Here is an 11,830-nt window from a genome sequence, read left to right on the forward strand (position 1 = left end):
CTGGGTTTATCTAACCACTGATAACTACATTAAAGGAATACTGACAGATTGTGGCAACTAAGACATTTTTCTACTTTTCAAGAGTCAGATTTATTCATAGACACCGTTGTCGTGTGACTGCATACATTATAAAGAAAGTTAAAGGTAGATTTCCAAGCCAGTGCTTACTAGCATTAGTACTTTGATTGGAAGTCTGCAGGTATATGAGTATATACAGAGATGTAGAAATAGTGTCCACCGGTTCTTCTGACACTGGGAAAGATTATGGTGGTTATGTGCCAGAATCTTGCTGTATACCCTTGAACAGTAGAGCTGTCTGGGGTCACGGATGACCCTTCAAAAGGGTGACCCCTTTTATGAATGGCTTAGCGATGCCTGGTCTGGCCATGTTGTCTCCTGGTAAGGAGGGAGGTGAAGAGGTCTGGGATGAAGAGAGGAAAAAAGCTACGAGAACCTGATTTTTCGACAGCTGCACTAGTCATCATTCCTCTCTTAGAAAGCATCTAGATGTCACCTCACTCCAAGTTGTCACCCTTAGTGTCAACAGTTGGCTACAGTCAACTCAAGAAGCATTTGAACCCTTCATGACACTGAGCGAAAGTGAATGTAAAATGTAAACAACAGAAAGGAAGAGTCATGTTTTGGCCTAAAACCGTAAGGGGAGGAGCTGTATCATTTCTCAAAAACAAAACATTTTAGTGAATTGTGCAGTTTTTTCGGGATCTTGGACCTGTCCACCATGCATTTCTAGATCCTTGATAGTCTTAGGTTTGCACTTGCTCACTGCCCTCTTCCAACTGAAGTCCAACTGAACATTTTCTTGTTGAAAGGTCCATCCACAGCCATCTCCTGGCAGAGGCAACCAGGTTTTGGGCAACAATATCTCTGTAATTTGTGGAATTTATTATGTCATCAATCTTAACAAGAGCCCCTGGCTAATAGTAGTAATATAACCCCTAAGTATTAATGATCCACCTCCAATATTTTACTATGTGTATCAGATGTTTTTGCTTGTACAGTGGATATAAAAAGTCTACACACCCTGTTAAAATACCAGGTTCTTGTGATGTAAAAGAATGAGACAAAGATAAATCATGTCCAAAAAAAATCCACCTTTAATGTGACCTATAACGTGAACAGTTGAATTGAAAAACTGTTCACGTCGAGGATTCCCCCTCGAAGATTTCAGTATTTTTTTCAATTGAATTGTTCACATTATAGATCACATTAAAAGTGGAAAAAGTTCTGACATGATTAATCTTTGTCTCATTCTTTTACATCACATAAACCTGGCATTTTAACAGGGGTGTGTAGACCTTTTATATCCATTGTATGCGGTCTCCTATTGTCTACAAACATGCTGATGGTATACATACTGTAGTGACAAAGTAACATCTTCTGTTGACGTTAACAGCTGATTTTCTGAGTTGATTACCTCAAGATTCTACTAGACTGTGCAGTTATGAAACTGTGATCCTTGGATTCTTCTTTGCCTCTCTCACTGCAGTGCGTGGGGGGCAATATGCACGTACGCTCCTCTTCTTGTCAAATTTGCAACTGTTCAAGACCACAACTTTTTGACTATTACCCTGCTTAGTGGAACTGGTGAAAGACATCAATATAGTTCCTGGTGACTAAATAAGTAGCGTAACATTTCATAACAGACACCTCTGTTTGGTTTTATTTGAAATATTCTTTAGGGGCGGTGCTAATTTTGAAACATGTTTTACAGAACAAATATCATACTACTCAATAAAATGTATTGTATTTGAGAAATTGTTGTGTTGATATGAATGTATATGGCTCCCCCATGTTTAAGGCCAAAATGTGACTCACAGTTTGTGTTGTTTTTATGTATAATAACTGTGGCTTTCATAAACTCTGTCTTCTTTTGTTTCAGGGACAGTCCAGTGGCCAGCGATGGGAGCAGTAAGTTGGCCCGCTCCAAAGCCTCATCGCGCTTCCCCAGACTGGGGCGCAGCCGGAATCAGGAAGGCCGCAACCCAGAGCCTCAGAGTGGTGACCTCTAACGTTTTACCCTCTGAACTGGGACGTTTTCTTTAGTTGGATGATGCTGAAGTGTAAATCGGTGCTCCTCCTGGATGTCCCCTAGATGGATTCTGAGCCATAGAGATGGATGAAAAGAGAGTGGAGACTCTGCAGTGGAGATTGTACCTCCTTGATGTTTTCTGCAGGACAGCAGAACAGGATATACTCCCTCTGGGCTCCATTGATGATTGACTCAAAATCTACACATGAACTAGCTGCGTCTAACACAGACATTGAACCAAGATGGGAGGACTGCTTCTTTATTTTACACAGTTTTGTAGTGAAACTGTATCATGGTCATCGTGTCTATGGTTTTCTAGCGTTTTTTTGTTGTGAGGGGATCGGACATTGAGAAATCTTCTTTATACCAAACTAACAATGTGTTTTCTTGGTGAATTTCAGTATTTTGGTGCCATTTAGTCAACATTGACCAAGGCGACGGGCATTTATGTTTTGTATTTCTGTTACCAATCTGTTACAACACGATAATCTGCACAATGACCTATTCCATCACACAATCTACCCAACTGTTCAAATGAATGAAATGTGACTTAAGGGAGACCTAAGGCTTTATAGATATACATTAATAGTAAATTAATGTCTTATGTCAGCTAACAGTTGTAGAGAAGTTGCAGTTTGGTTTGTATATGGCTTTGACTTATACAAAGTCAAAGCCATATCTAAAACAAAAATCCTAAATGCGTACATATTACTAGAGAAAAGAGATTACTGTACTGAAAGAAGTGATTCTTTGGAAAAAATGTGATGGAAGTTGTTCCAGTGACTGCTCCCAGTCTGCTGTACAATTAGACCTGTTAAAATGATAGGTAAAGAAGTAGCAGTTGATAATTGAGACTGGGTAAGACTGTAAATAATATGAGCAAATCATAAAGTGACTAATGTTATTTAGAAGCACAACGATCAAATATTAATGATGAACATATAATATTATAATTCAGTCATCCTGACAAACAGCATTGCTGTTGCATATTTATATGTTAAACTTGTAATTGAGAGACAGGACCCTGGTTTTATCTATTAACAAAGCACTTCAGTCTATTCTTTCTACTCAGACATTAAGCAAAGTTGTTGTTACCACTCTTTCGTACAACTGCTAAAACAAAGGTTATCTTCCTGTTTCCGTCACATAGATAGGTCCTGGATTTTATTTTCTTGGACCATGTGACCTGACCAGGAACAACCCTGGCCCCTTAGTTATAGGCTGTAACTAAAGGCTGGTAGTTCTTTCTGGTCAGGTCACACATGGTCAAGAGAGAAATAAACTCCTGGCTGCGCAGATATGCTGCTGTATTTAGAAGGCAATATCTTACCTTCTGTCCTAGCCTTAAATCACTGTTGGTGGCTCAGCAAATAAAAGCATACATGCCAATGGTTTGGTGTTATTGTGGTGTTTGTTAATATGAATGCCTAATGCAGGAAGAGATGTGTCCGGGTTTTTTCTTGACAAGGGTAAGAACAGTACACATTTCAATGGATCTTACGGTTTAATGTGTAGAGTAGGGATTAATACTGTATGTATAGTCTGTTTGGTTTAATGGATAGATGGATGAAGGAACACTGTGAATTTTACATCTATAAATGAGCTCTAATGGTCGCTCTTAACCATCCCGTATAGAGCATCTTATGTCTATTAATACCTTCCAGAGCTTTTGTGTACAAAGACCACTCTGGCATTACCAGGGGTGTGTTTGGCTGCTAAAAAAGACAACGAAGTGTACATTGCCTATTGACCAGAACATGGTGTCCACTCAGGATGGGAATGAGTGCTCATCCTTAGGTTCAACAGAATACACACGTTATAATTTATATCCGAGCTGATACATGGCAAACACAGAAAGCATGAACATAAAGTTAACTGGTTCTATGTACAGTTTTAGTTGTACTTCAGGGCATTGCAAATATCCGGTGGGGATTTTGCATAGGGGTGCCGGGTCATTTTACATAGAAACAACCCAGTGCGATGTGATAGTTTTGTGTATCATTAACATGCTCTGGACCGTTGTTTCTGAGGAGTATGAAGGTGACCTTAGTTAAGACAAGGTCACTGCATAAACAGATCGGAAGCTGGTCATGCTGCTATCCTAAGTCACAGGCCCAGAGTATTCCTACAATTCAATAAATGTATGGTTTGCAACCAAATGGTAAAGAATGTGGGAAAAGCATGTGTGTACATAGAGCTTAAAATACAGACTTCTTGTCTTCTGCACAGCGACACTCAGATTTAGGGCAAAGTCATGAGCATCTCATCAATAGCCAATTATACAAAGGCTGTTTTCCAGCCGGCCTTGTGTGGACATTGTTCTCTCCTGGTCTCCAACAACCCAAGATTTGAGGGATGCTTCCCAGCGGTATAGTGTGTATAGCTAGCCACCTAGTTTAAATATGTACAATACTGCTTTGTTAATATAACAGTTGTTGACACTTGACAACAGGTCATTTTCAGCACCTGCCCTGTGAAAATTCTGGACGGGGCCCTGAATCATGGACGATTTAAAGGTTAAGCTAGGGTAGCTAGTGTATCGATGGTAGCTAAGGTATCCCCAATTAATCTTCTTGAGGATTATCGTTCTGTTGTAATGTCATTAATTACCTGACTGTATGTGCTGCTTCCCCATCTGATTAGAGCGATGCAGGTTGCCTGGGTAGCTGCCCACCTGATGGATTGGGCCACCCTGGCCCTCGATTCATCTCATTGGTTCCCATATAACTGATAACTTCTATGTTGTTATTCTTCTCGCATGACTCATAGGCTGTATGTGTCCCAAGTAGACCAGAGCCCAAAGGTTGTCCACTATACAGGGAGCGCCATGCCATTTGGGACGCCCACCAGACTCCCAAGCCCTGGTTAATTTGCGGTAGCTCCTCTGACCATAGACCCCTGCTTGACTGCTACAGCTCGCACAACGTTGGAAGCTCAAAGCTTTAGCAATTGACCCAGTCTGAACCTTGGTGTAACCACTGAAAACCCTTCTAAGCTGCTGCTGCCTGGAAGGGGGGAGGGTGTTCATTTTTATTTTAGCAGAGCAGCAGCTAGAACTGTAGGACTCCACCTCTCTCTACCTTGAATGAGGCTTGGGGGGTGGAGGAGTTTAGGACTGTTCAGTTTATCTCAACCAGAAACCCCCTATCTCTGTCCTGGCTGATTGAAATCTCCTAATTGGGACTAGTTAAGTCTAGGTAAGTCTCCGAACCTGATTGGACAAGTTGAGTGTGATGACCGGATTTGATACCTGGAGGCAGGAGGGATCGGAGGATAAATGGGGAACCAGATGTTGAAATGCAATGAATCCTCTTACCAGTCCTATAAATGATGGATGAAGGAAAGAGATCAAAAGACATGACGCCTAGTAGTCAGAGCGTTTGGCCAGGGGCCATTACCGTAGGTGGCTGGTTTAAATCTCTGAGATGTTCGAGGTGACACAATATGTGGTTGTGCCAATGTATCAACCTCTTTTTGCCACTGTAAGTTACTCTGGATAAGTCGGCCTTACTGAGGTGTTCACCACCCTATGTTGAAGTGTTCGAACTTGTATCATGTGCCTGCGATGGATAACACTGGAAGCAGTACTAATGCAGGTATGCATCAGACAGCAAGAGTAATGCATTCGTTGGCTAATGCAGGCCACTGCTGATCAGATTTGAATCCTGGTCTCAGTCTCTTGACTCTACTCTGTCATCCACACTCACGCTATGTATTTATTCCAGCTCAATAGATCACAGTATTTGGTAGCTAGGTTTTCAAGACGGATGCCAAGGTGAATTCATTTTAGTGTGTTGAACATGAAGGTCAGCTCCATTTGTTCTGTGTTGAGATCCCGGGTGCTTCGGAGGTCTGCCATAGGAGAGATAAAGGTTGATGATTACTGGAAACGGAGGCTGATTGATTTACCTCCAGTCTCTCCCTCCTCTCTTTCTATGTATGGACTGATGTTTTTCACTGGAACACATTTCATTGTTCATTTGACTGTCAAATAGGGAGTTCTCATGAGTAATGAGTGTTTCCATGACATCAGTTTCCGTGACAATATGTGACGGATATCACCAGCAAAAATGATGCTCTGTCATTGAGACCAGGCCTTTCATTGTTCACATTTTAAAGGGATAGGTAACCCCAAAAGCAAACTGTCAGCTTTTTTAAATACATTCCAAATATGGCTTATAATTCAAACCAAGTTAATATTCCATGCCATATGTTGCCATGCTAACTCTGAGAAACACGTCTGTTATCACTTCACTTTATTTTCAACCTGAAGTTAGTGTGTTTGTGTATCTAATTGCTTTTCAGTACCTCAACACTCATGAGCGCTGCTATTTTTATTTCCTGCAGCATCACGCTGTCTCAGGTCTGCTCATAGCAATGCAGATTCACAGAAACTCTGCTCAACTTCACCGCCCTGCGTTTCATAATAAACCCACAGCAAACATAACGCATATCATGTAGAGTAGGTAAGATTAACATCCTTGGGGAAATGTAGGCTTATTTGGTAGAATAAGGCCCCCCTCCGGCTCCCTTTCTCTAGGGCTACAGTTGTCAGTCGTTGTGTCTGACAGGTGACTGGGTTATAAACTGTGGGTGAAATTAGAAGAAATAGAAGCAGCTGCGGAGGGCGCTGACATTGACCACCCACAATGCTCCTTGACTGGCTGGGTATAACCAGGAAGGCTACCAGACCCCAGAACTCCTCCCTGCTCGTTGAGAAACACAGAGGGAGGACACTACTGCACAGTTATGATGACACAGAGAGAAACGGAAATGGACGGAAAGTTATTTGGTCGAAAAAAAGGATTCTCAATTAAAAAAGCTGGACATGTATTGGTGGGTGATTTTCACGCACCCTAAAGCAGACTGTGCACGCACACGCGCCTGCTTAATCCTATACCAGTCACAGTGACTGAGCTTTCACCTCGCCTCGCACTCTCATCAGTGTGACAGTCTGTGCCTGTGCTTCTTCCCTGATTGTCGCAGGCTCCTCTGATTACATACAAATTCTATGCATGAAACCTGGTGTTCCCTGATAGGACCAGGACTCCCATTGGTGCTGTTGTTCTACTGCTGTAATCCCCACTCTGTGTCCGGGTGTGTGTGTCTGTGTGCACGTGTGTGCATGCTCAGGCAATGCCTGTGTGTAGGTAAGGGTGTATATCCGTCCCTCCGCTCCTCGGTTCCCCGGCAGCAGGGAGGCCCATTGTTCCGTCAGTGGTTTATGTCCGACGAGAGGGGGGAGAGAGGCACAGGAAGAGAGGGAGAGTGAAGGCTGCTTTTGTTAGGGATTTGCCTGGTTCCTGCGCTCCGCTCCGCAGTGAGGCTTGTTTTGGCGGCTCGCCCCTCTACAGCGCGGAGCTACAGTGGGTAATTACATAACGCTCAAGGCTCTGTGTCTACCACTGTCTGTTCTGGAGAGCATCCATTTCACAGGCCACAGGGTGTGTATGGCTCCCAGCGCCACAGCTGCCTACTGCTCACTGACTGGGGTGGGAGATTGCGGGTGTACACAGAGTTGGGCCGGGGAAGGCATCCAGAGCGTTGCTCTCGCCTCCGTTGCTGTGTGATGATAATAATAGGCAGTCATTTGCACGTCCAGGTTGAGCTGTTTGTTTCTGATCGTTTTTCTAGGATGACGTCCAGTGAACGCATGTAATTTGTTGACACCACAACACAGGGTGGATTTGGCTACAAACCCTGAATGTTAATCGGTGAAAACATCTGTTTATTTGGTGATGTAACGGTTGGATTGTTTACAGCTCATCATCTCATAAGGAATTGCAGGAGGCAGTCAGAAACGAAGGCCGTTGTAAACCTGGCCATACTGTCTACATGGCTCTGGGTTAAGACTGAATGCCATGGATGTTAATGGAAGGAAAGGGTTGTAAGTTCAGGGTTTATTTTTTTACAGAAATGTAATATTATTACAGTGTGTGAAACAAAAAGAGGGGAGCAGAATCAAGTGCACAGTCCAGAATTCTGAAATTAAAACCAGGAATAGATGGACAAAATTCTTTCCACCATTGTCCTTTCAAATGTGGTTGAATGTAGAAGTTTCAGGTTCAGTTTGCTTGCCGATGCTGTAGGCGTAATGGTAACGTTATGTAATGCCACACTTTCTGGCCAAGGGCATGGTTGTTTATGCAGTGTGTTACATGGCATCACTGATGCATAACTGATCGAACATGCTAATAAAAGGTTTGTGGGAGCAGAAAAGTTTGGTACAGGGTTATTGACTAAATATTTTTTTTACATGGAATTGTGATTAGACTAAAGCTTGTGATTATCGACCTAGTTAATATCTCTCTAGCCAGGGTCTGGCCTCCAAACCTGGGGACATCTGGTCACGTTGTGTTGAGTAACAGATGAAATGGCACAATGGTATACATTAACTATCCAGCACACTTGCACTGTAAAAGTGAGTTATTTCATGCTATCAACTGAAAGTGAATACCTCAATTTAGCCTCTCTTTCAACTCTGTAAATTAAGAATCAGGTCTGTTCCTCCATCTGTCTTTTACTCCCTCCCAGAGGAGTGTGTTTTGGGTTTATTATTAGGGAGCTTTTTACTCAATATACACCCATCCCCACAGCAACCAGGACATTTATTCCACTGTACTATACATCACCATGGCAACTTAGGTGTTCGATTTCTTCTTTTTTGCTTGGTTAAAGAAGAGATTATATGATGTAATACAGAAAAACCCAGAGTAAGGTGACCAGAGTTTTGAATTTGGGGGAACGGGGGCTGTGGCTGTGTTTTGGCTTTCACTGTGATTGCGAATGAACAGCAGGCCTTTTATTATTTCTTAAAATACATTTGTGGGAAAAACTGTTTGGATGAATCAGTGCCACTAAGGTTTGTGCACTATAATTTTCAATGGCCTATTGGTTTTATTGACCTCTGCAAAGGAATATTTGTATGAGGAAAACAACCTCCTATGATGACTACAATTGCTGTGGGAAACATATATCTGCTTTTTGACTACTGCGCAACAATTTTCAGCTTGTTCTGGCTTATGAGACAGAAGGTTGAACATTGGCCAAACCACCATGGATGGGCTCTCTCCTTGTGTATTTGATTACACTGTGATCAGAGCTAGCTGCAGACCGTGATCAGTCCAGGAGGAATTAGATTTTCAACTATAGTTATAGTTAGGGTTATATAAAATACAGTATGTGATATTATTTTGCTAACATAATCACACAATGAATAATGCGTCCAGTGCCTTTCAGAATGATTTAGACCCCTTGGTAGATGAGTTATGAAAAAAGTCTATACAAAATGATTTAGACATTTGGTACCCCTGGAATTTATGAACCGAATGTAATAGAAATATTAGATCATTTTAATTATTATATACAGCATGTAAGAAAAGTGCACACTGTAATATATTTGTAGCAATAGTGGAATGATTGTATTTCACATTTACTCACCAGAAATGTTTTGGGTGCACATAAAAGCTCATACAATGCTGAATTTTAGCACACCATCTTCTGTTTGCAAATGGCAAAGCGCACACTCCCTTTCTTCAAACTGGCATCACTAAGACACATGATCATCTCTCCACAATCAAACAATTGCAGAAGGCAACAAGCAAAATTGTTGGGTCATGTCCTGGTTGCTAAAATTCTGTATAGATCACTACATTTCTGTTCAAGTGAGAACACACACTTAATCAATACACCATGTAAATCACTTTATATTTAAAATACCCGAATTTCATTAAACTTTTTTATGTTTTGTAAAATGTATTTTCTATTCATCAAATGGCCTGTGGGTAGTTTGAATGCTGGAGTTTTGCTGGATTACAAAACCATAATCAGGTAGAAAATATGAGACCTTTGAAGATTTTTAAAGTGAAATTACAAATGTTTTAGTTGTAGCAGGAAAAGCTGTGTGAAAAGTATAGAGACAGAATGTGCATTAAGCTTACCTAAATAACTGCTAGGAGCCTAGTCTTTTGTGTACATACTGCCATACATTTTTGATCTTTGCAATGTCCTTTGCAATGTCCTGGTGGTGCCATCTGTTCATAATGATGGTCTTCACAGTTTTCCGTGATATATCTAAATAATTATTTTATATCCCTCTCCTTATCTCTACCTTTAATAAGATTCTGCAGATCTTACATTAGCTCCTAGTGGACCATGGCTGTCTCTGCAGTATGAAACCAAGAAACCTTCTACCAAGAAACTTACAGGAACAGCTTAATTAGGGCTAGTTAAAATCAGTTGATGCCAGGTTAATTTATTTTCTATTTAGCAACATAACCGTATACATATGTGAAGACAACTCCAATATGTTGATTGGAAGACTTCATGACAACAACCATGTAAGCATGTGTGGGTTTTTAATTTCTTTGTCCAGTTCTCTAATTCTAACCTTTTCTTTCCCAATACATTACCTGTCAAGTATTTATTTTTGCCTTTAATTTAACTGCGTTCAATTTGACTGCGCTCTTACCAGTGGTCAACGCTACCATTAGGCAAGGTGGGCAGCTGCCTATTGCCTCGGAAGAGTTAGGGCCCCGTGAAAATTCAAACTGAAATTAAATGTAATTGAATATTTATTTTTTGTCTTAAGATCTGATCGTGTCAAAATGATACTCAAATTAAATCATGTCTTCTAATTAATTATTTATGTTTGAGACTGAACCCCCTGTACTTCTCAAATGGTCTGTCCCATACTGTTTCTCAAAGCAGCAGTCTTGTTAGGTAGTATAATCAGTCAGACTACACAAGAGATGGACAGGAAAGTTTTTAAAATATGAAATGCTCATATGTAAGCAGGGCAAAAAAAATGAAGGAGGAAAATAGCTTGAGTGTCCATTTTAGTAGCACCTTTACAGGCTGCAGTAGCACCTTTACTGGCTGCAGTAACACCTTTACCGGCTGCAGTAGTACCTTTACCGGCTGCAGTAACACCTTTACCGGCTGCAGTAGCACCTTTACCGGCTGCAGTAACACCTTTACCGGCTGCAGTAGCACCTTTACCGGCTGCAGTAACACCTTTACCGGCTGCAGTAGTACCTTTACCGGCTGCAGTAGTACCTTTACTGGCTGCAGTAGCACCTTTACCGGCTGCAGTAGCACCTTTTGAAGCAACATTTATATAATGTTAAAAATAGGTTTTAATTAATGTCAGTTGTTGTTTTGTATGTTTGTTCATAAATGTACTGCCTTGGTATTAGAATATCAAGGTTCTGTTGTCAATTATCCAATTTAGGTCATGGAAAAAATTCCTTTGCAGATGATTTGGAATGTAATTGATTACATTTAAACACATTTACAAACCCCATTATAAAAGCTATTTTTCAAAGAAAGTAAAATTTTTAAAAAAATTGCATGAACAGAGCTGGCCCAGAACAGCGAATGCCTCTTACTGAGTGAGAGACTGCCTATCCCTTGTTAAATAGCGTTGTGGTTAGAGAGATGGCCTTCCACACAAGCGACTGGTGTTGGAAAAGATGGAAAAGAATATCAAAAGAATATCAAAAGATATCAAAAGCCTTGCAAATGCCTGTCAGTACTATTCAATTACTTAACCAAGCCAAGGTCAGGTAGACCAAGAAAGATTTCAGCCAAAACTGCCAGAAGAATTGTTTGGGATACAAAATAAAACCCACAGGTAACCTCAGGAGAAATACAGACTGCTCTGGGAAAAGACGGTGTGGTTGTTTCAAGGAGCACAATACGATGATACTTGAACAAAAATGAGCAGCATGGTCGAGTTGCTAGAAAGAAGCCTTTACTGCGCCAATGCCACAAAAAAGC

The 11,830-nt window shown here is 41.1% G+C and overlaps 1 protein-coding gene across 1 annotated transcript in view; it reads left to right on the forward strand.

Moving 5' to 3' along the window:
* The window catches only part of snx29 (sorting nexin 29), a 97,306-nt gene extending 93,864 nt beyond the window's left edge, over positions 1-3,442 (forward strand). Inside the window, exon 21 of the mRNA XM_029119878.2 lies at positions 1,901-3,442. Within this exon, the coding sequence (XP_028975711.1) occupies positions 1,901-2,030 (130 nt within the window). The 3' untranslated portion in view covers positions 2,031-3,442. The remainder of the gene's footprint in view (positions 1-1,900) is intronic.
* The last annotated feature ends 8,388 nt before the right edge of the window (positions 3,443-11,830 follow it).

Source organism: Esox lucius, chromosome 5 (assembly GCF_011004845.1).
Source record: "Esox lucius isolate fEsoLuc1 chromosome 5, fEsoLuc1.pri, whole genome shotgun sequence".
NCBI lineage: Eukaryota > Metazoa > Chordata > Actinopteri > Esociformes > Esocidae > Esox > Esox lucius.